At 32.2% G+C, this 27,858-nt stretch overlaps 1 protein-coding gene across 1 annotated transcript; it reads left to right on the top strand.

The window, feature by feature from the left end:
* The first annotated feature begins 108 nt into the window (after positions 1-108).
* Positions 109-27,845, top strand: LOC136972869 (protein SPT2 homolog). Its single transcript, XM_067267515.1, has 6 exons — positions 109-330; positions 16,956-17,076; positions 17,148-17,909; positions 22,538-22,643; positions 22,723-22,803; positions 27,085-27,845. Exons 1-6 carry the CDS (start codon positions 271-273, stop codon positions 27,179-27,181), a joined length of 1,227 nt encoding a protein of 408 aa, XP_067123616.1. The 5' UTR covers positions 109-270; the 3' UTR covers positions 27,182-27,845.
* The last annotated feature ends 13 nt before the right edge of the window (positions 27,846-27,858 follow it).

The following is a 27,858-nucleotide window of genomic DNA, read 5'->3' as shown; positions in this document are numbered from 1 at the left end:
AAGATTAAAATATAAAATTAAAAGTTTTAAATGTTTAACCATATAAGTTCAAAGTACATGTAAAAAAATATCAACAAAGAAAAAAAAAACAATTTCAGTCACCAGAGATCGCTGAACTCGTTCACATTACTATGTTTGAATTCTCTTTCTCTATTCATCTATATATATTTTGCCATTTTGGTTCATGTTTTTATTAATTATGAAAACGGATCAGCGTATAATATTTCATATATTTTAATTGTCATAGGATCATTTCAACATCAGAGTGTCATGGATTTCGCTAATTTATTAGAATTAGCTAAGCAAAACAGTGAAGATGCCAGTAAACAAGTAAGATTTGTGTTTAAAACATTCAAATTTGATTTACTTTCATATATAACTCTTAATTATTATGCTAATAACAATAAAATTTAACTTCAAGTAAACATTTTCAGTTCCAACTATTGAATTAGTTATAGATAAGTCTCATAACTTCAATTGATTCATTACTTTATGTAAAGAGTATTTTACACTTTAATGTTTATTTAAAAACACATTATAAGACTAAATTTATAATTGTGAATGTGTTAAACAATATACATAGAAGGGCATTCATCCATTTAAGTATAATACTTGTCAATCTTGCATTGTAAATGAGACCAATTTGTAGCTAAGAAAGGTTGATTTTTGAATGCAAAATTATATTAATACATTGACTGCCGGCCATGAGTTAACTCGTAGGTGACTGTTTCTGTTGGGACGCCTCCTGTGAGTTATCTTGTGAAATATGATCTGGTCTACGGTGTCTTATATGAATGTACTCGTAGAAAATAATTGTTAATAATGAATTTTAAAAAAAATAGAAAAATTTACATTGTGTTGGAGAGTGATTTTAGTAAAAGTAGGTTGGCAGTCGACCTATTATTGCTAAAGAATGTACTGTACAGTAGTACATAGTTGATTTTAGCGCATTCATTCGTATAAGGAACATACTTGCCAATCTTGCATTGTAGATGAGGCTGACTTGATAGCTAAGAAAGGCTATTCTAAATCTTTCCAAAGCTGGTTATATACTAGTAAATAACACCAACAAAACCCTTCAAAATTCACAAACTGCACATTGTTAGCACATTGCAAGAATTAAAACATATTGAAAAAATAGTGACTGCACATGGTTACCATAGATCAGTGGTGCAAGGTTTAGCAGAGAACTATATTAAAAGAATGAATAATCACACCACTTCCAATCTTAAGAAGGGCGATAGTAAAGGTTTTCATACTGGCAAACATATACTAATTGATTACAACCAGGGATTAAAGGCTTTATACAAAGAAATTGCTACTAATTGAGTGAGCGATAACACACGAACGTAACCCATCAGTTTATAAGTTATTAAGAAATGGCAAAGATGCCATTAACATCTACAATGTATCGAGGGTATATAGTATAGCTGTGAGAGATGACAGAATTCACAGAGATCTAGAGTACATTGGTTCAACCAAGAGGTCCCTTAAAAAAATGGCTAGTGGAACATAAATATGATATACAAAACAAACAGCAGATCACCCTAGCAATATATGCTTCTGATACTGATATGGAAGCTAAACTACAGCAAGCCAGTCTTATTATGTAAGGAGAGTTTAAAATCTGCTATTCATTAGCACCCCTCCCCATTAACTCCACATCTGCGATGGTCAAGAATTCGGAGAACTGAGGGGTCACGAAGGGGAAGGAAGAGCTTGGACAGGGGAGAGAGGAGAGAAAGGTCACCACTTTTTAGACCGGACATGTGTGTAACAGACATTGAAGTCATCTGTTCTTGTGATTGCCTTACTTTTTAGTTTAATTATTATATTATTAAAATTTGTAGTATTACAAATTGGCGCAGTCGACAGGATTTCAGTACACAGCAGTATTTATATAGTAGAATCATGCTTTTCAAATTCTTGGTTCAGAAGACCGAAGACTCCTACATTATCTCCCGATATCAACTAGAAGGGGAAGACGAATGGACGGAAATCGACCAAGAATTTCAAGGAATCGAAAATCATCCCGCAATTTCGACCTCGTCGGTTTTTCAAACTGCTATCCGGACGATGACGAATTATCGAACACTATCTATTTCATTATCGGAGACAGAAGGTGAGCTCTATCTTAACAAAACTTTAATACGACCGGTCTGCCTCGGACAGTTCGTCTGACCCGAAGTCGGATGTGTTGGCGCAAATGGTTCAGTTGCAAAAGCTGTACATGAACCAACAAGCCGAGACGTTGAAGATTATGAACTCTTTTCGGCAAACCATCGAAAAAATGTCATTAAACTCATCTCGCGATACGATCAACATAGAAAAATATGATGGAAAATCGGAGGAAGCGCGTGTTTGGATAATTTCATACGAACACGCGTGTGCATCTCACAATTGGATTACAGACGAACAAAAGATCCGTAACCTTCGAAATTATTTGGAAGGAATTGCCGTGAAATGGTACAATTCTCGAGTATTAGATAAGGTCGGTGATAATTGGGAGGAATGGAAAAACTCTTTTCTTAGTGCGTTCGGACAGAATCGGATCCAACTTTCCATATTAGCGGATATGTGGGAATATCGTGGTGGTTCACTATTGGAATATTATTTTGAAAAACAACGGCGTATCCAACTTGCATATCCGGATATTGGGGAACAAAGCTTTATCACCATGGTAATACGTGGACTACCGGCGGATATGCAAGCTATTCTTCTTCAACACAATTTAAACGACAAAGAAAACTTACGTGTCGGATTGAGCAAATTGGTACCTACAAAAAACTCGGTACCGAAGAAAATCGAAAGAAGGAATAATAATATTCATGGTAACCGAAGTTTTACCTCCGTGAATGAAATTGATAATGGTCCAAAAAACGAGTAAGGAAGGGTTTACCGATCCCTCTGACAAAATCGGATCATTGTCTAGTCACAGATCATAATGATCCTCGAATATTCTCAATGGAAGTGAACAACGTGTATTGCTCAGTTTTTCTAGATCCAGGATCCACGGTCAACCTTATTAGTCCGAAATTGGTAGATAAATGCAAACTAGAATCCCATCCTATACATACAGTCTTAAAATCATTTAATGGAGCACTTACTGTATACAGGGAGGGTGTTTTGGCTACTATAAAGTTTAGAGACCGTACCCAACTCATAGAAGCAATTATCGTTAAGGAAATGGACTACGATCTTTTGTTAGGGATTCACACATTGGGAAAACTTAACATCTGCTGGAATTTTGGTAAGCAGGAAGTTTTATTAGCTAAAACCGACAGAATTATATTACAGAAAGAAGACGTTTTGCGGCATTTTCCGGGCATCGATCAACCCGATTATACCAGACCCCCTAAGTTCACTGTCGATTTTAATATAACAGATACGAAAGTGATCAAATGTAAACCCTATCGGTTGTCTCGTGACAAATATCAGTGGTTAAGGACCAAAATAAAAGACTTGTTAGCACAAGGCATAATAGAAGAAACATCATCTCCTTACGCTTCTCCTTGTGTTGTTCTTCCCAAAGGGAATGGCGATTACAGATTGGCTCACAATTATATGAAAATCAACGAAGTGACTGAATTGGATCCTTATCCCTTTCCCTTAATAGACGATATTATCAATGGATTCGGAGGATGCAAATATTTTACAAAATTAGACTTAAAAGATGGATTTTGGCAGATTGGAATTAGTGAGGAGACTCGGAAGTATACGGCATTTGTCACCCCATTTGGACATTATCAGTATACTCGTTTGCCTCAAGGTTGGAAAAATTCTCCGGCATTATTTCAAAAAGTTATGAATAAGGTACTGGGGGATCTGTTGGAAAATGAAAAAGTTCGGAATTATATCGACGATATAAGCACAGGGGCTGACAATGAAATAAGTAATGCGGAGCTCACATATCAAGTATTAGAGAGGTTATACAACGCGAACTTTGTTATAAACCTAAATAAATCAGAATTTAATGTAAATAAAATCAAATTCTTGGGAAGAGTTATAGACGGTTTTAGCAAAACTACGGCAACAGAGTCGATCGAAAAAGTTCGTAATATGCCTCGGCCCCATGATCTTCACACGGTAAGGTGTTTCACGGGACTGACTGGACACTTCCGTGCATTTATTCCAAATTATGCCGCTATTGTTCGACCTTTAGATCGACTTAAACAGAAAGACATTCCCTTCGAGTGGACGAAAGAATGTGAGCAAGCATATCAAGAATTGATTCAAAGAATTACATCGAATCCTATATTACAAACTCCTGATTGGAGGCTGAACTTCGAGCTTTGTACCGATGCTTCCCATTATGGCAGCGGCTCTATATTATATCAGCGGGACACCGATGAGATGCGAGGAAGACAACTACGAGTTATAGGATACCAATCATATACTTTTACATCAGCGGAGGTTAACTACAGCACAACTGAAAAGGAGTGCTTGGCCGTGATCAAGGCGATTAAATATTTTCAAAGTTTCTTGGAGGGAAGAAAATTCACCGTGCATACCGATCACCAAGCACTTACCTTTTTAATGGGATTAAAAGAACCGAAAGGAAGGTTAGGCTCGGTGGCAAGTCTTTTTACAAACCTATGATATGAAAATTAACCATCGCACTGGAAAAGAATTAACAGACGCAGATGCCATCTCCAGATTGTGTCCCCGCGTGAAATCGATGCCAGTCCACCAAATCGACAAACACAAGTGGCAAAAGACCAAGAATGGCCGGTTGATTGTCCCGAAAAATATTCAAAACAGCATTATGAAGCGGTATCATGATGATCCGGACAGTGGGGGTCATGATGGGTTTTGGAGGACTTATTACAAGTTAAGGGCACGGTTCTGGTGGCCTAACATGAGACAAAGTATCCAACGTTACGTGCAGACTTGTCCGATATGTCAATCCGTCAAGTTTAAATACCGACCCCGTCAAGACCAACTCTATTTGCCCCCACAATCGAAAATACCCTTCAATACGGTACACATTGATTTTGCGGAGCTTCAGAAACGCAGTGAAGGGGTAAGAATGACTAAATCATTTCTAGTGGTCATAGACGAAGCTACACGGATAACTTATGCTAAAGCTATGAAGGAGGATGTGCGTAGTGTCATCCGTTATTTGGATAATTTACCATTATTCAATAATGTAACTACTATCATCAGCGATTGCGGATCTACCTTTAAATCGGAAAGTTTCAAGCAATGGGCCAGAGACAGGAATATCACATTAAAAACCACATCACCTTATCATGCTGCCGGGAACGGAGTGTGTGAGAGAAAGATACGGGATCTCAAGAAATTCCTTAATTGTTATCCAGATTTCAAAGGCGGGTGGAAAAATTGCTTGGATGCTGCAGTTCGCCACGAAAACCGAAGCTACAACTCTTTTTCAGGTTGCTCTCCATTATTCAAATGGCAACGAACAGTTGTTAAGCTGGAAGCTGACAGCGAATTCGGAATTATAGATTTACAATCGTATGAAAAGGAGCGTACCGAAGAACAACGAAAGAAATATAGAGAATCTATCAAAAAATATTATGATAGGAAGCATGCAGGACCATTGGTAAACATTAAAGTTGGATCCTGGATTTTAGTTCAGAGTGGTATGAGGGGAAAACATCCGAACATTAAAGGACCGTATCGTATCGATAAAATAATATACTACGACAACATTCCTAAAAATGTGATGTATAGAACGGAAAATGGAACTAAAAAGATAGCTCACCTTACCAATATAAAATTGTATCATCACAGGGGTGATGACAAGGCTAAGAAGGGGGGGTGTAAGCAGAGTTTAAAATCTGCTATTCATTAGCACCCCTCCCCATTAACTCCACATCTGCGATGGTCAAGAATTCGGAGAACTGAGGGGTCACGAAGGGGAAGGAAGAGCTTGGACAGGGGAGAGAGGAGAGAAAGGTCACCACTTTTTAGACCGGACATGTGTGTAACAGACGTTGAAGTCATCTGTTCTTGTGATCGCCTTACTTTTTAGTTTAATTATTTTATTATTAAAATTTGTAATATTACATATTACACACACTCTTCACACCTGAAGAGTTCCCACACCTTTAAAAATTTTATCAAAATTTTAGCTCTTGAAATTTTTAAAGCCAAACTAAAAGGAGAATGTATCAATTTTAAGGAAGATGAGAACATCTCACATGCTTGGCAGTCCTTTTTTGATGATTCCAACAAACATTAATAAAAAATAAGAAATCAATTAATTCACTTAGGATTTATAACAAATGTATTCTTAATTTTTATTTTAATTTTAATGTTAATCCTAACACCTAGGTGTGATTTTTGTGTACTTGTTCTAATATTTGCTGTTCCTGCAATTTTAAAATATTTAAATTCAATTGTTTAGCATTCAATAGAATTATATCGAACATTTTTGACCTGATGCAGATCCTATTAACATCGAAAACGTTTGTCATAATGTATTTATATTAAATTATATTTGCCGGTATATTTTGAAGATTTTTGTTGGTGTTATTAATAAGAAAGGCTGATTTTGGAATGCAAAGACAGAACTAAAAACAATTGATGATAAAATGTGCAGCATTTTTAAGCGTTTACTCAATCTTTATTCTCTTTATCACAATAATAGTTTTTCACTATTGGTTTTTTTGACTAGACCGATTACTAGTAGTAAAAAAGTAGAATATTGAGTAATAGTACATTGTATCATGTGTAAAAAGTCAATTATCTACAGAAAAAATTACAAAAATTAATAATTATTTATGCCATGTAGTGTAGAGAATATGATTTTGACATGTGACTTTAATTTACAAAGCTTTCAAATTGACTTTCTCATACCAAACAGCAAATGATCTCGTATATCTATTACATTTTGAGACAAAATTAAATGCTCGGCAATTTTTTAGAAAAAATTAATTTTTTATATCAATACTTTAAAGCTTTCAATTCAGAAACTTAAAGCTTCCATTGAAATTCTCATTCCAAAAGAAAATGTTAATGTTGGAGAATATACAATTACTAAAAATCTGCAATACAAACAAACTTGGGATTTTTTAGTATTAGTTGTAAATCCATGTTTGTGAAGACATTAAAGGTGTTATGTTATCTCAAAAAGATAAAGAATTTCTAGATCAGACTGACAGGCTGACAACAGACTGCTTTCAAAGGTGGATTATCAGTCTAAAAGATGGCAAGTTGGCAAATGTGAAGTATATATATGCTATGGTCAGTAGTGTGAAACATAAAGTGATATACAGGTATACCTCGAGTTACGTCGTTCTTGATTATATGTCGTTTGTCAAAAAAGTATATGGAAAAATAAAAATCAAGTTTAAGTCATTTTATTCGACTTTACATCCGTCTGCCACAAATATTGAAGCCGTAATATCACTAGAAAAGCATTAAAAGCACATAAAATCATATTAAAATATGTACATTTACAGTAAATGTACATATTTTTAGTTGATAGTGGATGACATATATTTTAAATGAAATATAATTGTCATAAATTCTAGAGAACGAAACATGAAAACATCTGTGTTTCTGTGTTGTCGTCGTCTTATTTAGTGGTCTTTAAGTGCTCATTATTGGCATTTTCCACCATAGTGTCGTAACTACACAAGTAAATTCGACTTACGTCACCTCTCCTGGAACCAATTACCAACGTAAGGCGAGGTATACCTGTAAATGGTTAAACTAGCAAGATGTCTTTGATCAAACCTTTACATTCAAACACATTAAATGTCCTTTACCAGACATTGTGTTTTTTTTAAATGAGTGTTATTGATAATTAACAAGCATTGATGTGAATGATAGTTAGTCATGAGGCATTGTTATTGATATGACAAATTGTTTGGCTGCAATTTGAAAAAATTGTAGACCTATAAATTTCCACTGTTGTGCATCTGCCTGTCATTCCTTAATCTTGAGAACAGCATTAGCTAGATGAAACATGAGACTGGATATGGAAAGGTTAGGGACAGCCCGGAAGCCCTGATTAACTGTATATGAATTTGAGGTGGATGACATATATTTTAAATGAAAAATATGATTAAAAATTGCAGCCCAGTATTGTGACAATATCACAATAAATGTTTGTATTTTGTTCATTTTTCTAGAGCATTACATAACAGATGTTTATTTAGTTACACAACACAATATTTATTTTTGGGACATCCTAGATTGCATCATTTAAAGAAATGAATAAATGTAAGTCTAAATAGGACATAAACTCTAGTGCAAAACTCACATTATTTTCTACTTGCATAAGGACGTGTAGGCTTAAGGGATAAATAAAATAAAGTCTAATGCATATTAATTTAATCATATTTATTAATACAATTGTGGCTTAAATGACACTGAATTGCAGCATCTACCTGTTGTTCAGCAAAAACAGTTTTTTGTCATACAATTCTAGCAGTTCTTTTTCTTCTCCCACAGTTCTCAAATTTTTTTGTCATATTCAATGGAACTTGAAGTAAGCTTATTATCTTCCCTCTTTTCACTCACTGATTTGTAAAGCTTTGAATAAAACTAAACATTAAAGAACAGAACAGGAATGAAAATAAAAATACAAATACCAAATGTGATGGCTACCATGACAGTTTACATCATTATCTAACGATCATCGTGATGATGTTTTTTTAACACATAACTAATATTGTCCACTAGAATGATGATTCACATTTCTGCTCAGGCTATTTGTGTCATTGCCCAACACAATGTACAAATGTTGTGAATGTCTAGTTGTTAATTAACATGATTTTGTATACTCAGACATCAGTGACGGAATGTACACAGTGAATACTCATAAAGTAGCTGAAGTTAACCACTATCAAGAATTTATTGCTATTGAAATCCTTAATAACTTTATGGGATTAGCCGAACAAGCCTCAAAATTTTAATCAAGTGCTAACAAAAGCAACATTCTGTTCATTAGCTTAAAGAAGTCTTAAATAATGCTGGAAATATGGCAACTATTGCAAATGGATTCTGAAAATGTGCATTATTTCTTTTTAATTCTGATTCAGTTAACTTCTCCAAATGCACACAAAATACTCTTGAAAGCATGACCAATAATTCTGATGCAAGCAGATCTTTTGATTTAGCCACTTAATCACCTTTTACTGCCAAGCAGTACAACATAGCAAAATTGGTAACTAAAAAATCTCTAACTAGCCCTTGAGCCAAAGGCATTATTATTAACTCTGTACTATACGAAATGGACTCTGTTTCAAAGACACATTTCAGTACCTAGTGCATCTTCTAGTCAACTTGAGGCCCAAGTGCAGCCACTACCGAATCTACCATCTCAACCTATTTTGTAGAAAATACAAACCTGAACACAGATTTGCTCTGACTAGGAATTTACGCTGTGAATCCTTGGACAAAGATGGAAACCTTGAGTTTAAAGAACTTTATAGATTTGAGTCATTTCTTATCTCATCTCCCAATGAAGTGCCTTTTGTATTTGAAACCATTGAAGTTTCTGGAGCAAGCACTAGTAAATAGCCACCAACATCTGCATCATCACAGATAGCAGCTTTTCCTTCTCATACTACACTTCCATGTGAAACCCAGTTATCAATACCAGAAGGTACTGCATTTCCATACAGTCTAATGCAGTGGTTCCCAACCTTTTCTACGATGCGGAACACTTTTGTGAGCAATTTTCTTTAGCGGAACACTTACTTAAGTTAATATGAAATACATAAGCTTGTCATCAGTTATTTTATTAGAATTGAGCAGTTATAATTCAAAATCTCTACTCATATTATTAACGCCAATTCTAAGACAGGAAAAAATATACCTAAATAACTTTAATGGGAAACTTGTGCCTGATGTTTTTTACATATTTCATTCAGTTTTTATCATTGCCTTTATCTTATTCGAAACAGTAGTACACTCCATAAGTACGAGTCGTACATATATATTTAAGTTTATGAAAATTTTATGATTTTAATTTTTTGATATTCGGCGGCTCGAATACGATTGTACACTTTCCGATTTGCGACTAAATCTGCGGAACACTTGGGAGATGCTAACGGAACACCAGTGTTCCGAGGAACACCGGTTGGGAACCACTGGTCTAATGACTACATCTGCAGTATCTCAATCTGGATCAACAAACAGTTTTGTCCATATTGTCCAAAACCTATTGTATCAAAGAGAATGCATGAGACCCCAAGTGCCATTTCTTCAGAAGCCTAAAGGAAATTTTAACAGAAAAAAAAAAATTAGAGAGTGGGCTGCAGCGCAGAAAAAGAAGAGAGAAGGAAAGAAAATTAAATAATCAGATTCTTGTAATGAAAAGTTTATGTAATCTATAATGTGTATTTTATTCACAAAAAACTCATTTCCATTAGATTTTAAAAATATTAAAATAAATTTATATTGTAATAATAATAGAAATACTTAACATATTAAATATGTTTGATATAGAAAGTAATAGTACATGATTGGATGTAGGTATAGATTGTAAGTAACATTATATGCATAATTAAAAATAGAATTACACAATAATCTATAAAATAGTCTGCAATGAAAAATGATAGTTCTGTAAACTGAAGTGTAACGTGGTAATGAATGAATACAATCTTTTATTACATTATATTTGTTTATATAAAGAGTAGATTATCTACTCTTTATATAAACAAACTACTGTTTATATAAAGAGTAGATCCTATAACCATGCAGTTTTTATTCATTATTTAATGGAATAGATCTTTAGATATTAATTGGTAAACAATTAATACTTAAAGATCTATTTCATTAAATAATGAATAAAATCTGCATGGTTATAGGATGTTAACATCTATTCAGCAATTAAACAAATTGCTGCTTATAAAAAAGCTAGATTCTTTTTAATTTCCCATTTAAATGAATTGTAAATGAGAAATTAGTACAATAAAACCATCTCCAGCAATTAATTGGTGAATTTATTGTGAGTTTATAAAAGAAATGAATAGAAAGTTCTAGAATTTTTGAAAAACATGCAAAAAAAAAAAAAATTGCTGTGAGGCAGTGCTCTTGAATTTAAACATTTACTAGCTAGCCTGAACGAATAAAATGAATGTATGTATTGTTATTTGTGGATGTCGGAAGTGAATTAAAAATTATACAAGGACAAATTAAAAAATTAAATACAGGTATCCCTTGCTTAACACGGGATTCAATTAATGCATGAAATTAATTGCAGCCGTCCCTTTGTATATGCAGCAGAAGTTTTAATTAACACAGCTTTACCAGCTGTCTTCACTTAATGTAGATACCATATTTGATATACGTGGTAGCATCAAAGTATTAATTAACTGCATTAATCAAGGAATACCTGTAATAGATTTGAAAGAATTATCAATTTATTACAGATATACTTTGACTTTTAGGAAGGACTGCCATTCTGAAAAACTTAGTATATACAAATAAAAAAACAATGCCAGATATAAAAGAGAGGTTATGTGATTGCTAGAAATTATCATAGTTTGAAATCTTTGCTTTTATGTGGAAACTTGCCAAACGGAAAAAATATTTAGTATTGTATGAGTCCGGTTTAAACAGGTTTCCATTGCAGTTTCCATATTTTATTATACAGTAGTTTATAAACTGCAATTATTAAGCATATGCAAAACTGCATCACAAGTGCAAATTCTGATTCCAATAATTTTCTTTTGCCCATTTTTCCTCTTCTCACATCTGCATAAATGCAGTCTTACAGTGTGCAAATTTACATCATCCTGAAATGCAATATACATAACCCATTGAACTAATAATTTTTAATGAATTGTTTTCAATCAACCTCTTTGGCAACTCTTCTGTAGAGTATATCTCTGCTTCTATAACCCAATTGATTCATGGGAAGACATTATTGAATGAATCATTTTACTTATTGTAAACTCAGTGTCATGAATTGATATTATCTTCCTATAAATATAGTTATAATTATATAATACAAAAATGATCAACAAATACAGCATTCCATACAAACTACAGTATAATACAAAACACCAATCATAAAAACTATATGTTTGTCTGTAATTACAAGAATTATGAATTTAAATTTAATTCAGCATTTTAATACAGAAACCCTATAAAATTTCAAATTGGTATTTAAATACTAATATTTTTGGTGTTCTCACTGCCATTTTCAAGCTTTTTAACAAGAATTAGAACAAAAGAGGTACAAAAATGACACCCTCAAACTGAAGTGGTAGAAAGCAAAAGTTTTCAGAGATAGTTTCAAAACTTCCAAAGTTCCAACATCATTCAGTATTATTAAATTCTTTAGGAACTACTGAATCAATTTGGCTAAGGTGTCAGAATGTTGTATTGTATTTTTCAAAAAGGTTTATAGCTTAAATTCATCATGTGATAGCTTTATTTTGGCATATTTAATGATTTCTAAAATTTATACAATGGTCAAAATTCTTCTTAGCAGTATTTCTTTGGTAAAGATAAGCTTGGCATTTGGAGGTGGTACCCACAAGATTTTTACCTGTATTTACCTTATGTTTCCCCTTTAAGCACCAAGCTTATCTTTACCAAAGGAAAACTGCTAAGAAAAATTTTGACCATCATCTAAATTGTCATAAATTTTTACTTGGCATAATTTTTTACATTGCAGATGTTTTTGTTTGGATATCAAATATCAATTGTGTTTGTAATTGTATTATTTCGTCAAGACATGAGATCAGTCGGCGACTGCCATCTGAACGCATTGCCGACCAAATAAGCTGCCAACCAAACACTTTCGATATTCATTTCGGCCAGTGACCAAATGCATCGCCAACTAATGTGCCACCAATCAAATGTGCTGCCCGACTGACACTTTCAATATGCCATTTATAAAAATCATTATAAAAAGTTTTAATTTGAATAAATTTTGCAATTTTATCTTTATAAACATAAAATTAAGCCATAAAACTGAATTAGCTCTATGGCAGGCATGTCAAACTCATATGATATTGCGGGCCACATGATCTATTTTGTATGTCGGGGGCCGCATGTTTTCAATGTTCAAAAAATTAATAAAATACGGTTTTTAGAATGATTATATTATGTATTTATTAGACTCAATGTATTGTATATTATACGTACATAGACATTTTATATTTCATATTATTTTTTAAACTTAAACTATAAATATTTTATATTTTTTATAAAAAACAAATATAAAAGTTATAATAAAAAATAAACAAAGTTACAGTTTAATATTACTTTTTAGAAGATATTTGACAACGTTTTTCACAAAGCGAGTCATCAAAATTTGGTTGAATACAGTATATTGAGCCGATGCAATTTTTAAAATTGATGATAAATGTTGATCGGTTAACCTCGACCTTTCTGAATTTTTGTTATTTTTCATTAAAGAAAATAGTTGCTGGCATAAATAAGTGCTTCCGAACATAGCCAGTGTACGGGTAACAAACGATAACATTTTAGGAAACCGATCTACAGATAAATATGTATAAAAATCTGGAATTCCAACATCCATATATTTTTGCTTCAGCAAATTATCACATTGGATTTGAATTAATTCCATTTGTAAGTTTTCATCAGTTTCAATATCGATAGATAGAGACAAAGTAAAAAGACAAAATTGTAATTCACAGCTTTTAAAATCAGAAAATCTTTGATCGAATTCCGTTTCTAACAATTTAATTTGGTGAGCATATTCTGTAAATTTTAATTTAGGTGATTTAAGCAATAGATATTGACAGCTTTCAAAGTGAGACAAGTTTTCTTTTTCTATTTGTTTTCGCCAAAGTGATAATTTTTGTTTGAAAGCGTTAATATTATCAAATAGCGTTGTAACAACATGATTTTTGCCTCGAAGCTTAAAGATTAAGTTGATTAAGATGACTCGTAATATCAACTGAGAAAGCCAGGTCCTTTATCCACTGTCCATCTTTTAATTCAGCGCATTCGTAATTTTTTGTTTCCAAGAAAATTATGATTTCGTCCAGCAATGTGAAGAATCGTTTTAGCACTTTATGACTCGAAAGCCAACAAACTTCCGAATAATATGGTAGATCGGTGTATTCACATTCAATATCTTCCAGAAATGAAGCAAATTGACGATTATTAAGTCCACGTGCTCGAATATAATTTACAATTTTGATGACTATTTTTAAAACATGTCCAATATTTAAAACTTTGGAGCGCAGTACTTGCTGGTGAATAATACAATGAAAATGTTCAAAATTATTATTACCATGCTGTTTGCATGTTTCTTTTAATCTTGCAACAACTCCTTTAGTAATACCGGTCGTGGTAGGTGCACCATCAGTTGCGAGACAAACCAACTTTTCCAATGGTAACTTATACTTCTTCAAAACTTCCATAAGTGCATCAAAAATATCAGCTCCAGTGGTTGTATTATGCATAGGAATGATTTCCAAAAGTTCTTCACTTATTTTTAAATTAACATCGCATCCGCGAATAAAAACAGCCAGCTGAGCGATATTTCGAATATCTGTACTTTCATCAATTGCAATAGAGTAGGCTTGAAATGTTGATATTGTTGAATTATGCTGATTTCTCAAATTATCGGCTATTTCATCAACTCTGCTAGCTACAGTATTTCGACTTAAACTTACTTTTTAAATTTTTTTTTTTATGGCTGGACATAATACTTTCGCCGCTTTAATTAAGCATTCACTAATAAATTCCCCTTCGGTAAATGGTTTCGATCTGCTTGCGATTGAATGTGATAATATATAACTAACTTTTACAGCAGCTGTATTGTCTTCAACAGATTTAGTGAATACACTTTGTTGTTTTTGAAGGAGTGATTTCAATTCCGACAATTTGTCTTCACGAAGTTTTGCAACGTATTGGTCATAGTTTCTTTTATGATTTCTGTCATAGTGCCTTTTAAGATTATATTCCTTAGGAACTGAAATAGAGTTTTTACATATCAAGCATAATATTTTATTCTTGTTTTGGACACAAAAATATTGCAATTCCCATTTTTCTTGAAAATTACGATGTTCCTCTTCAATTGACCTTTTCTTACTCATTGTTCTTGAAGTTAGTCAAATTTGAAATACCTCTTTTCAAATTAAACGAAACATTTATGACAACTATTTGACGTTACATGAACTTACAAGGTTTACAAGATTTACAAATCACAAAAATTACGACGTTTACAAAGTAGATTCACACAGTCAAAGTTCCAAAAGTCACTACTCCTAGATCCATCGAAAAGACACCTTGCGACGTATACTTCGGATACAGTTACTCGGAACAATCTTCCTGTCACTCGTCACTGCAATAGTAGACGAAACACCTTACGGTAGAGCACACAAACGTCCTCCTTCAAGTTCCAGCAAAAACTTGACTTTGGCGCCAAAACCTCTCCTTTTATATGGATTGTAGCAATCGCTGATGTACCGATCAGCGCGTAGGAGTCTTCCACGACGTCCGCTCTCATACAATGTTCGCCGGCCAATCATTGTTCGTAGATTCAAAGCCGCGGCCGTTATCCAACCGTCTTTCGTAGCGTCGACCAATTTGAATTGGTTGGACGAAATACGAAACGAACAAACAAAAAGAGTGGGAATCATACAGTTCAAAAAAGTTCAAACTTTCCACTTCAAGGGTCAAAGCTTGATATTTAAAAATTTTTAAAAAGTCTCGGCGGGCCGCAGCCCATGTGTTGGTGGGCCGGGCATGCGGCCCGCGGGATGGGAAACCCTTGTGAACTTTGACCTATTGACCTGGAAGTTTAGCAAGCACCTCACTGATAACGTAAAAGGCTTAAGTTTAAAATTAGATCTTTCTAGACCCAGAAGTTTTTTTTTCTACTAGCATCTGCAGTGCCAGGTGAAGAAGAAAATACAGCTTTTTTTGGAAATTTTTGCACTTTTCTACTGCTTTATAGAAAATCTTGAAATTTTGCACATTACCTAAGAAAACAATTTTCCTTTGAACAAGTTATTCGGAATTACTTCAGGTGTTTGGGGAGGAAGTCAACCCCCGAAAATCTGCAACTCTTATTCCTGTATATATAGGCAGTCAGTGACTTTTTTACTTGGCACGGAGTTGCTGCTGTGACTCCAGATCAAAATGCAGTTCCAGGTTTGACTATCTGTAAAATGTATAATTTGTCGCAAATGAGTGCTTTACATAGAAATTATTAGTTTATGATCTGTAATTTCATTTCTTCATTTTTGGTTTTATTTGTATCTTTTCAATACACTTTATAATAAGAGATTATACAGATTTGATTTCCACTCAGAATTTATTATTTTAATTGAAATTATTTTATAGTAATAATAATTTTGTAATTTTCAGAAATTGAGTAGTAAAATGTTTTGATTTATGTCAGATTACATAATAAATTTAGTATCATAATTCCTGAAATCTATTTGATTAACTTTTAATGAATAGTTTAGTCACTCTCTATTAAATTACTTTAATTTTAATGAATACAGGCACATGTTGTTTAATGATGGATATGTTCTGAGAAAGATGTTATTAAGCAAGTGTCATACAATATACATACTTAGATAAACCTGTATAGTACAGTTTACTACTCATATAAGCTATATTTAACATAATGCTAAATAATTAACAAACCTAAAATAGAAAAGATAAAAGTAAGTACCTATGAATTTTTCCCTCAGTCCCTCATTAAGCTAGGTTTACACTGTTACACAAACCACTATGAAAGAACAAGACAAAGACTAATCAAAGCAAAATGTTATTCACATTATAATATATGAGATAAACTGTTAGCACATGATTGATTGAAATGTTCTGAACACTGTGTGTAAAATGATTGGTTGAACGAATTGACGTTCTTCAAAAGTTGAGACAATTTTGGTTTCTAACAAACTTCCCTTTCAGTAACTTTTAACAGTAGCTGAAAGGAGAGTTCATATGTTAATATGGACTTAGCTTTAAGTGGCACATACCTACATAAAAGTATTAAAACAGTACTATATTAATATATCTTTTATTTAAAGGCATCAGTCAAAAGGTATAGCACCAACTTAAAACCGTCAAAGAAATTAGAAAAAGGAAACGTCAAGTCTAGTGCAATAAAAGCTTTTCTTGCTCGTAAAGAAGTAGAAGAAAAAGTAAAAGGTAATCACTTTACATAATTAAAATTGATATACAATTACAAATTATAAAAATTATGTTTAATTATTGAACAGAAAAAGAAGCTTATTATAAGAAAGAAGAGTTGCTTTCTATTCGATCACAAAATTCTAAAAACAGTAAAAAAGCTAAATTAATGGCATCAAGGACTAAAGATAATGATTTTAGTAAAATTAGATTAACAACTGAAGAAGAGGATGCTAAAAAGAAAATAGATCATGAAATTCAAAAGAGAATGATTTCTGATAAGATAGAAAGGATGAAAGCTAGAATTGAATTAGAAGAAAAAGAAAAATTATTACCTCGTAAACGGAAAAGAAAGTCTAAAGCAAACGAAAATAACAATGGTTTGGTTCAAGTAAACGAGCAAATTGAAGATTTTTCGGACTATGAAAGGTTGAAAGTAGAAGAGAAGAAAATGCAACGTTCATCAGGTCAACCAATGAACTTTCATGATTTATTAAAACTTGCCTCTCAAAAACAGCACGAGCCTGTAGAACTGCCTAAAGTTGTTAAAAAAGAAGAAAGACCAATGACAGAAAAAGAAAAAAGAAGGTACGAAGAGGAACAATTGAGGAAAAGGGGTATTAGTGTTTATACGTTACCAGATATCAATCGACAAAAATCAAAACAGAAAAAACTGACTTCTTCTAATGGTGATACAAGTAAAACTAGTGTTTTTAGTGAATCAATTAAAAACAAAGAAGTGAAAACTTCTCAACCAAAGAGCAATATTCTTAATAATAAGACAGTTCATACAGTTAAGAAAACAGGTGGTTCATATCAAGATGTACAATTGGAAAATAGGAAAGTTCCAAGTAAGTATATTTGTAACTTCAAACTATTGTTTTCTTATATTTTTACGTGTAGATTTGAAATTTTTTTACTTATAATATTAAACTTCATATAAATGAAAATTATTACCAAAACTTGCACCCCCTAATGCACGCACCCCGTGTCACACGGCACACATTCAACTAATGCTCAAATTCTTCCTGCACTCACTACAGCATATCCATTGTCACTCCTCCTATGGGGGCAGGTTCTGCAATTCCTGTAGATTATACATTTTGCACAATGATGAATGATTAAAACTTTGCAAACTGTAGAATGCAAAATGCCTTCTCTGTTGTAAAGTTGCCATTTTCATTTACAGTGCTTCTCAGAGGTAGAAGACAATAAGACATTTGAAACCTGTACAGTTACTCTATTGATTGGTGTACATCACCAATCAATTGCCCACCCACTTCTAAGAAAATAATTTACATAATTACAGTAATTTAAAATACCAGCATTCATTTTTGAAGACCTAGTATATGTAATGTTTTTATAATCATAACTTTATCTTCAGAATTGTAATGAAATTTAAAAATGAAGTTATTTAAACAAAATTTACATTAACACCCATAATAAAAAACTTTGTTGTACTTTTAATTTTATAACTATATTTTGTTTTATTAAGTTAATGTCTGCTTAACTAGCATTAAAAGAAGTGTTGTTATACAATATGTACTGTACAAGTCTAAATTCATATACAGTATGTAAGTGTGCAATAGTATATTGAAAAGAATGCCTCCATGGTCATAACTTCTTTTATTAATAGACACATTTCAGAAATACAAATGTGAATGGATGGCTAAAAATGACCTGTGTCCATTAATATAAGCACTTTTCCACACACTTCTCATTTACAGCAATACACATATGCGACAAGTTATGCAAACCCATCCCTGTAAAAGTCCGAAATCTTCTCTCACAACCACTTCTGTATCTACTTCACTAAGGGCCACACTTCTCTTCAAATGCAGAGATGATAACCTCTGCATTTGAAGAGAAGTGTAGTCCTTGAGATATTCACAAAGTTTTGAGAACAAGAAAAAATCAAAAGGTACAAGGTCTGGTTTGTAAGATGGATAGGATAAAATGCCATCAAACCAAAGCTTCTCTGTTTCTGTGCTTGTTTACTTGCTCATGTGAAGCAAGCATTATCATGATGGAGAATTCCCATCTTAAAATGAACCCTACACAGCCATCACTTCTGATTTCTTAGGGTGACAACTTATTGTTCCTTAGTTGATAGTCTTGGCATGGTCCAGGAAGTCAAGGAGATGAATGATGTCATTTCCCTCCCAGAAAACAGTAATCATGACTTTTTCTACTGAGGGAACTGCTTTAAATTTCTTCCATTGAGGCAAACCCTTGTCAGTAATCTATGTACTGATATTTCATCTCAAGGTTATAGTGGATTTATCACTATTCAATTCTGTGGAGAAAGGCATTACCATTGGTGTTGTAACGAGTCAAGAGTTGTTGACAAATTCCTTTTTTCTAGTCCAATGTGCAGAAACTTTCTTGTATTGTATCACATTATCTCTGCAATGTTTGTCTTCCTGCATTGTCAACTCTCACAAACCAACTCTTCAATGCAAGCCACCTGCCTGTTGTCACATGCAAATGCTATGTGCTTGATCCTTTGGGCTCATTTCAGCAGGATTCACATTTTTCACAGCTCTTAATCACCCCCTTATTGTAATGACATCAATACATCTGCATACACATCACTCAAACATGGATGTCAATTGGAGTTACACACACTGTAGTAAAAAATTTAATAACAGTTCACTACTTTAACTGTATGCCCTTGTAGGTCATCACTTTCAAATCTGCAGTGTGCGAACACTATATTACTGAGAATTGCCACTAGGAAACATTTGTACCAGAATCAAGGTAAATCCCAACCACTTTCAACATAATTTGTCCCATCATCATGAAAGCTATGACCATGGAGGCATTTCTTTTCAATATTACTCATACATATATACATTGTTTAACATTTACACTTGCATTTTTAATAATAATGTAGTATGATATTTTTATGATTTTTAAATAATATCATACTACATCATTGTTATTTAATTTCTCAAATATTGTTTCTTAGTTAGAGTAATGATTCAAAACATTTATTTTATATAAAATTAATACCTAAAACTAAATGTTTTTATGTTCTAAAACTGTGTACTCCAAATCAGTTCTGTCCAGCCCACAGGTCACATGCAGCCCAACATAAAATTATAAACTTCCTTAAAACATTGAGATCTTTATGCACTTATTTTTTTAATTTTTTTGAAATTTGTGTGCTGTTTAATATGTTTTATTTTTAAAAAGCTGTCACAAGATGCCACTTATAGAGAGTTTTTAAAAATATACATTGGATGCGTTTCCTAGTAAAGGCACTTTGCTAAAAGACATTTATGCTATTTCTGCTTTAAGTTAGCTGCTGTAGGATTAGTGCAGCAAGGTTCACAAGTGCTAAAGACAGAAATTAAGATTGCTGCTACCATAAATTATATGCATATTATGTACTGTACCTCAGATGAAAGGATTTGACACATTTGGGCTAGAAAATTTTGACTTTCTACATAAATTATTTCATCATTTGTTTTGACCTAGAATGGCAAATCTACTTGTGTCACCTTTACATGTAGTTTTATAGTTTTTGTGCGGCCTGAGACAAATTTTTTCTTGAAATGTGGGCCAAGAAAGCCAAAAGGTTGGACACTCCTGCTCTAAATTTAAAATTTTAGTTGTTTCTAAAATAATTTGAATATATAAATAATTTATAAAGTAGAAATATAAATAAAATGAAAGAACTTTTTAATTTAAAAAATTTGATATAGAGAAAGTTTAGTTTCATTGAATTATTATCTAATGCTCTAAACAAGAATTTTGGTCTTGCTTTGATTATTAGGTATTAGTTTAGTATACAGGATGAGTTTTTATATCTTGAGACAATGAAATAACTTAATTGGATATCATTATTTTGGGGAAAAGGTATAGACAAAAATTGTAGGGTTCAAGGGCCCAATCAATTGGTGACCTTGACCTTCAAGGTCATTTGAAGGTCAAGTCTGTTTTTTCAATGGGAATACATATTTTCAACCTCGGCAATGGAAAGAGTGGGAAATTTCACAACCAGATATACCTTTGACCTTATGGTCTAGGTCAAAGGTGAAGATTATTTTAAGGTTTAAATTATAAGCTGTTTCTAATGGAAAACGATACTTTTTTATTACTGGAATAGTCAGGAAGGTAAAAGTTACATTTTTTCATGACCTTATTACTTTGACCTCTAAAAGCATTCACTACTTTTAGCACTACCCAGGAGTAATGATGTGGATGTAGTAGTTTTTTACTCCCTTTGAGGTGCTTTTTTTCAGTGATCCCCTTGCCTCTCACTATTGCGATGCTTGTTGTCGGTGAGTCACTTTACTTCTCACCACTGCTTGAGAACTTGGTTTCGAGGGAAAGTTTTATAACAAATGTTCAAAATGATGCCCTTCCACTTCGATGCATTTGTTGAGCCGCACTTAAAATTATCACGCTTGAGATGACCTTCAGAGGTCAAATTTGGAGTACTCAAGGTCATGGCTGATTGTGAAATTTCCCACTGTTTCCATATAAATGTAACTTTTACCTCCCTGCCTATTCCAGTAATAAAAAGTATGGTTTCCCATTAGAAAAAGCTTATAATTTTGACCTTTGACCTAGACCATAAGATCAAATGTATATCCGATTGTGAAATTTCCCACTCTTTCCATTGCCAGGTCAAAAATGTGTGTTCCCATTGAAAAAACAGACTTGACTCTCAAATGACCTTGAAGGTCAAGGTCACCAATTGATTGGCCGTTTGAAACTCTACAACTTTTGTCTATATCTTTTTCCCAAAATAATGAGATCCAATTAAGTTATTTCATTGTCTCAAGATAAAAAAACTCACCCTGTATAAATCAATAAATTTAAATCCTTTAAGGCTTTAGAACTATTATGTTTTATATATTATTATAAAATTCTTTTTATAAAAATTTACTGCTTATTCTATAGGGAAAAACTCTTTTCTAAAAGTTCTCAAAAATGAAAGTAGAGAGAATCAAACAGTTTTTTGCATTAGAATCCTATTTAATTCTTCTATTAACAGCAGTTCAGAATTTTGAAAGTAGAATTCATTAATTTTCTACGACTTTAAAAATTTATAGAAAATTAACGAAATATGTTATTAGGAGAATTAAATAGGGTTCTAACACAAAAAAAAAACTATTTGTTTCTCTCTAACTTCCATTTTCAAGAACTTTTGGAAAAGGGTTTTTCCCCATAGAAAAAGCAGTAAATTTTTAATGTTGTCTGCTGAATATCTTGTGCATAAGCAAAGAAGTTATAATTAGATTTAAGAAATAAAAAGGATGGAATTTTGTAAATTTTTTTTTTTATTTCTGAGATATTTTTTAAAAATATTTTATTTTTATTTTAAGCATTTTTAAAGAATAATTCCTAATTTTAAATAATAATATTCCTCCTTTAAAAATTAATTTTCACCAAAATAATATCAGTTTTGTGTATATTTTTGTAGTTTTATCTTCCAAATATAAATGTAAACACATTATTGATTCAGATTACGAAGATGACGATTTAGACGACTTCATTGACGACACTCCGATAGACGAAAACATAGACGTCTCTCGTCAAATCCAAGAAATATTTCGCTACAATAAAAACAAGTTTGTATCTCTTACAGATTTAGCATTTACATTGTATTTATTTATATCTGTTATTTAAACTAATAACAAAATTTTTCAGATACAGAGATGATGATTATGACGACGATGATGACATTATGGAATCTAGTTTCGTTCAACAAATGAAAGAGGAATGCAGGAGGTAAATTTGTTAAATTCATTAATAAACAGAATTTTGGGGCTGGATTCACAAAAATGTCATTAATAATAATACTGTTAAATGATATTCTTTAAATAAAGCTGTTGTCTGTGACTACAAAAGATATTTCGAATATTTAGCAATAAACTTAAAATAAAACCTATTTTAAATTAAAGAACTGTAGAAATGAAATTATACAATTACATGTTTATTCATAAAATATATTAACCTCATATAATACAGAATTTGATTAAGTTGTAATCAGTCTGAAAAGCTTATGGAAATAAAATAGTGTGATTGGAGAGATCAATTCAGGAAGGATATGTCATTAGACCCACGTTTCAAGATATACAAAACAAAAAAATACCAATGCTACCATCAAAACATTTGACTTCAAGTGCCTGTGACAGCCCACAATTAGGTGTGACATATATTTCTATTGTATGAACAGATGGGGATGCAAGCAAAGAGGGTGAAACCACTGATAACTCAAAACCAGCCATTTGCGACTTTCACTTCTTCAATTGATGTTCATTACCAATAAGAAAATTAACTTACTTTAGTCAAACTTTACATCTAACTAATTATTCTAGATGATGATATTTGATTAATAAGAACATTATTTCTTAAAATGGATTATAAACTATCACTGTGGAAAAAATTTAAAGTGCATACAACATGAATATCCATTAGAATGCATATGCTCCCTTAGTACATTTTTTATATTCAATCAGTATTCCTTAATTAAATTAAAAGTTACTACTTTTGATGATGATGATACAGTGTTTAATAAGTTTAAAAACTATATCGTCGTGGAGTAATTAATGGATTTATCATGAATATTTATGCTCATCATTGACCATGTTTCTTTTGTCATTTTGAAATGGTGAATAATGACATATTTGCTAAAATAATGAAAAAGACAGTTCAATATGAAAGTGAAGACCAAAAACAGTTCAATTAATGGCATGTTTTGCAAATATGTTAGTGTTGTTATACTAAGAAATACCAACTTTTTTTGGCAGGTGATTTTTTGGATATTAACAGGCCCAGTCCCTCACCACCTCATTGTAGGCCTGGCCAGTCCATAATGAGTGTGATAAAATGGCCCCTCTTAACATTCACAGGATGGAAAGAGGAGAAAAAATGCCAATGCCACTATACCTTATGACAAAATACTGTTGATGTTTGTTTTAATAATGACATATTTGTGAATCCAACCCTCAATTATTTTAAAATAAATATTTTTACATTGATATACGAAAATAAAATTATTTTATGTATTTATTTATATGATGATTTTTCGCTTATATTTACGAGGTCTGTCTTGAAAGTTTGTAAACAGAAGTTGTTTGCATTTACTTAGAAGCTAGTCAGTTTTGTCCTTTGAAGTAGTCGACTTCTGAGTCTATGCACCAAAACCAGCATTTCTACTGTGAAAAGAATGCTTCTTTTGGGTTGATGCGGAGCTTCACTAGCGAATTTTCCTTACAGCGTCAATGGATCCAAAATGTAACTTTTGAGAGCAGATTTTAATTTGGGAAACAAAAATAAGTTTGCTGGAGCTTAGTCCGGTGAATATGAAAGTTGAGGAAAAGTGGCATTGAGTTCTTGGCTAAAAATTCTATTATCAGCAGTGATGTGTGGGTATCAGCATTGTCTTGATGCTGTTCTCCCCAAGCAGTCAATTTTTTTTTTCCCCTCACTGCTTCACAAAGATGTTTCATCACCTTCAGATTGTATTCATGATGAATGACACTTTCAGAATTGAACAAAACAGTGATCAAGACCTTCACATTTGACTGAACTTGTCACACTTTTTTGGGTCATAGCAAAGATTTTCCCACCCGCTCTGATGACTGATGTTTTGTTTCTATGTCATACCCATAGACCAATGTCTTATCCCCAGTGATGAAGCTTCTCATGAAATTTTCGTCAGACTTAGCCCATTCCAGGAGCTCTTCACTCACTTGCGCTCACTGAAAGAAAATCACAAAATGCAGTCAACACATGTTTACACAAATGAATTTGATGCAATAACAAATGAAGATAGAACTAACTGCCTTCGGCTGCTAGAGTAGGGCGACTATCTGTCCTGGTTTTGTCCCTGGAAAGGAAACTTGACCCAGTCCATCCCCTTTTTTTCATTTCCATGTGGTTACTGTAATATTGTTGCTGCCAGTTTTTCCACCCAAGGACATGTCAATGTCTTCAGGATTGCAGATAATTTTTTTATCAATTAGTCAATTTTTTGAGGAAATGCCAAAAGAGAGCTAAATTTTAAAATGCGGACAAAAAGTATACCTAAAAATGCACCAGAAGTAAATAGCTATAACCCCTATTGGAAGAAAGCTATTTGATTGAGGCTAACAAACTCAATCAAAATTAAAATGTTTAGGTCTTAGTCATGCATATCTACAATACCCATTTGACAGTACTTGTACATGTAGGCTGCCATTATGTACCCTAAAAAGTGATGATTGACATGTGTCCCTGGATTTGCCAAAAAAATCTGATCACCCTAGATAGACAGCTGTGCAAGCTGCATTCAGATTCAATTATCGGTTGGTGCATAACTTGAAAAGTTTGGAAACTTTCCAGACAGACTCCTCATATGCTTCTGCTTTTTAAAACTTGTTTTATTTCATTTATGCTATTGTTTTATCATCCAATGACAGTAAGTCGACCTTATCAAAAGTACCTTGTTCAGTTCAGTTAATTTCAAACAAACTCAGACTGTCAGATTATTTTGTGTTTTAGTAAAGCCATTTTTATGTAATTAATATTGAAATTAATCTCAAAGATGAAGCCGCTATCATCTAAAAACATAATAAATTATTATTAATTATAAAATTATTGAGTTAATTCATTTTTATTTCGATAATTTAAATTTAAGAAAACTTAATTTTAGCTTTATTTTTCATAGTTTTTACTCTTTCGTGTAAAGAATAACTCCAAGATATATCTTGAAAACAGTCGCATTTAACATGTAACTGCCACCATTTAAAAATTTTTATGTTCCTTGTGCCAGTCTTTTTTCTACAGATCTATGCTTTTTATATTAGAAAATCTGAATTTTCTCTTTGAATTGATTTTTCTTTTTAAAATATCTATGCTAATTTTGAAAGTTTTCTTTAAGGCACAATATATATGCCTCAAGGCACAAATGAATTTACACATATAGGCTGTGAATTACATATACTGTGTCTCACTTCCAGGTTGGTACAAGTTTGTTGGGCTGCAATTTGAAAAAATTGTAGACAAATTTCCACTATTGTCTGTTTGTTGGTCCTTCCTTAATTTTATAGTCCGTAAAATATGGTATTTAAATTAAATACTTACAGGTATAACTAGATCTATATTGCGCAATTTTATACCAAAAGTCAGATTTGTAACTTAACTCTAGATTCAAATTCTAGCATTTAAAAGAATAAAAGTTCATCTACGGATACATAATATGGAAATTAGGAATATTTCTTTAGCAATAGTGTATATTTTTAATATTCTAACCAGTCTATAAGGGAAACTTAGAAGATAGTTTACTTAATTTAATACTGTATTATGTATTATTGTAGCCAGATCTGTATTCTAAACAATTTGTTGTAAAAATCAATAAATAGAGATGGGCTTACCTGAAATATATTTTAAATTATTGCAATTATGTTAACGTACATTAGAATGTTCTCAGATAATCATTAAAACATTGGAAAACTGTTCAAGTTTCACATTTGCCCATTACAGTTTCTCAATGCATGCACCTCGTGTCACATGGCACACATCCAATCGATACTCATATTCTTTCTACGCTCACTACAACATATCCATTGTCACTCCTTCCAGGGCAACCATGATTCTGCACTTCCTGCTGATTATTCATGTTTCACAATGAAGAGTGATTACAACTTTGCAAAGTTGCCATTTTTATTTACGGCACTTCCTACTGGTAGTAGACAAGAAGTTTGAATGCAAATGGGAAAAGAAACTTGGACAGTTACTCTATCGATTGATGTAGACCACATACTTCTTGGATTATAATTAACATAATTGTAGTAATTCAATAGTAGCATTCATTTTGGAAGACCTTATAGAATTCAAAGCTCTGACCTAGTCAGCTTTCTAATAAAACTTGCTCAATTAGTGACAATTTTAAATGAAGTAATTAATCATAAATATCATCAATAATAGTAATTATAATTTATATTGATGAGATTTTATTCTTATTTAATATATCTTATTTATGGTTAGAACACTTAACTAATTTCGTATATTTTAAAACCTTTTCAGTGCGCGTATAGGTATGATGGAAGATCTAGAAGATATTCAAAGGGAAAAGGAAGAGATGAAGAGGAAAATGATGAAAAAGAAAACTTTAAAGAGATGATAAATAATTTCATATACCAAAAATAAAATAATTCTCAATGCTAATAATTACCATAATGTGCATTAATTGATCAAAATTCCTTTTTTGTACGATTGTTATATTAAACGATATTTGTAAACATGCTATCTCTCATTGAGTTTTTATGTAAGTAAACTGAAATAGGAAATCTTGTCATTATACCCAATTTCTTTTTCTGTTAATATTACTATTTTTTTAAACATATCATAGACATGATTTCTATCAGTCAAAGTAGTAACGCAATCTCCACTTTCGTCACTCCGAAAATTAAGTCTTCAGACGAAAATGTACGATTTTTCTACTCGTCGTACATACAACTTCCTTTTAAACTTAAAATTGAATTTAACAGAAAGTGGAGATTGTTGTTACGAAATTTGCTAATTTCATTTTTAATGTATGCATTTTGTTTATTTATGTAGAAACAAATTTGATAAATTACATGTATCTCCTTTTGTTAAAAGCTCATTCTATGCAAATTTACCAAGAAAAAGCTTAAGATTAATATATTGTTATTGCAATGTTAAGATTTTGTTGCTGTTATAATTCTTATTATTGCTATAATTGATTCACAAAAATAGCTTTTTCTAATTTTTGGCTATGCTAAGAAAATTTGAATTGACGAATAAAGATGTTTTATTGCCAAATATTTTGTCTATTTT

This window comes from Centruroides vittatus, unplaced genomic scaffold, assembly GCF_030686945.1.
Source record: "Centruroides vittatus isolate TY-2023 unplaced genomic scaffold, ASM3068694v2 contig_3050, whole genome shotgun sequence".
Taxonomy (NCBI): Eukaryota; Metazoa; Arthropoda; class Arachnida; order Scorpiones; family Buthidae; genus Centruroides; species Centruroides vittatus.
This window is presented reverse-complemented; position numbering and strand designations above follow the sequence as displayed.

Excerpts from the sequence above, each read along its gene's own strand:
- LOC136972869 (XM_067267515.1), top strand. The coding sequence starts at position 271 with ATGGATTTCGCTAATTTATTAGAATTAGCTAAGCAAAACAGTGAAGAT. Across the intron at positions 17,910-22,537 it reads GGAAAATAGGAAAGTTCCAA|ATTACGAAGATGACGATTTA; the intron begins GTAAGTATATTT and ends TTATTGATTCAG. Across the intron at positions 22,644-22,722 it reads TTTCGCTACAATAAAAACAA|ATACAGAGATGATGATTATG; the intron begins GTTTGTATCTCT and ends AAAATTTTTCAG.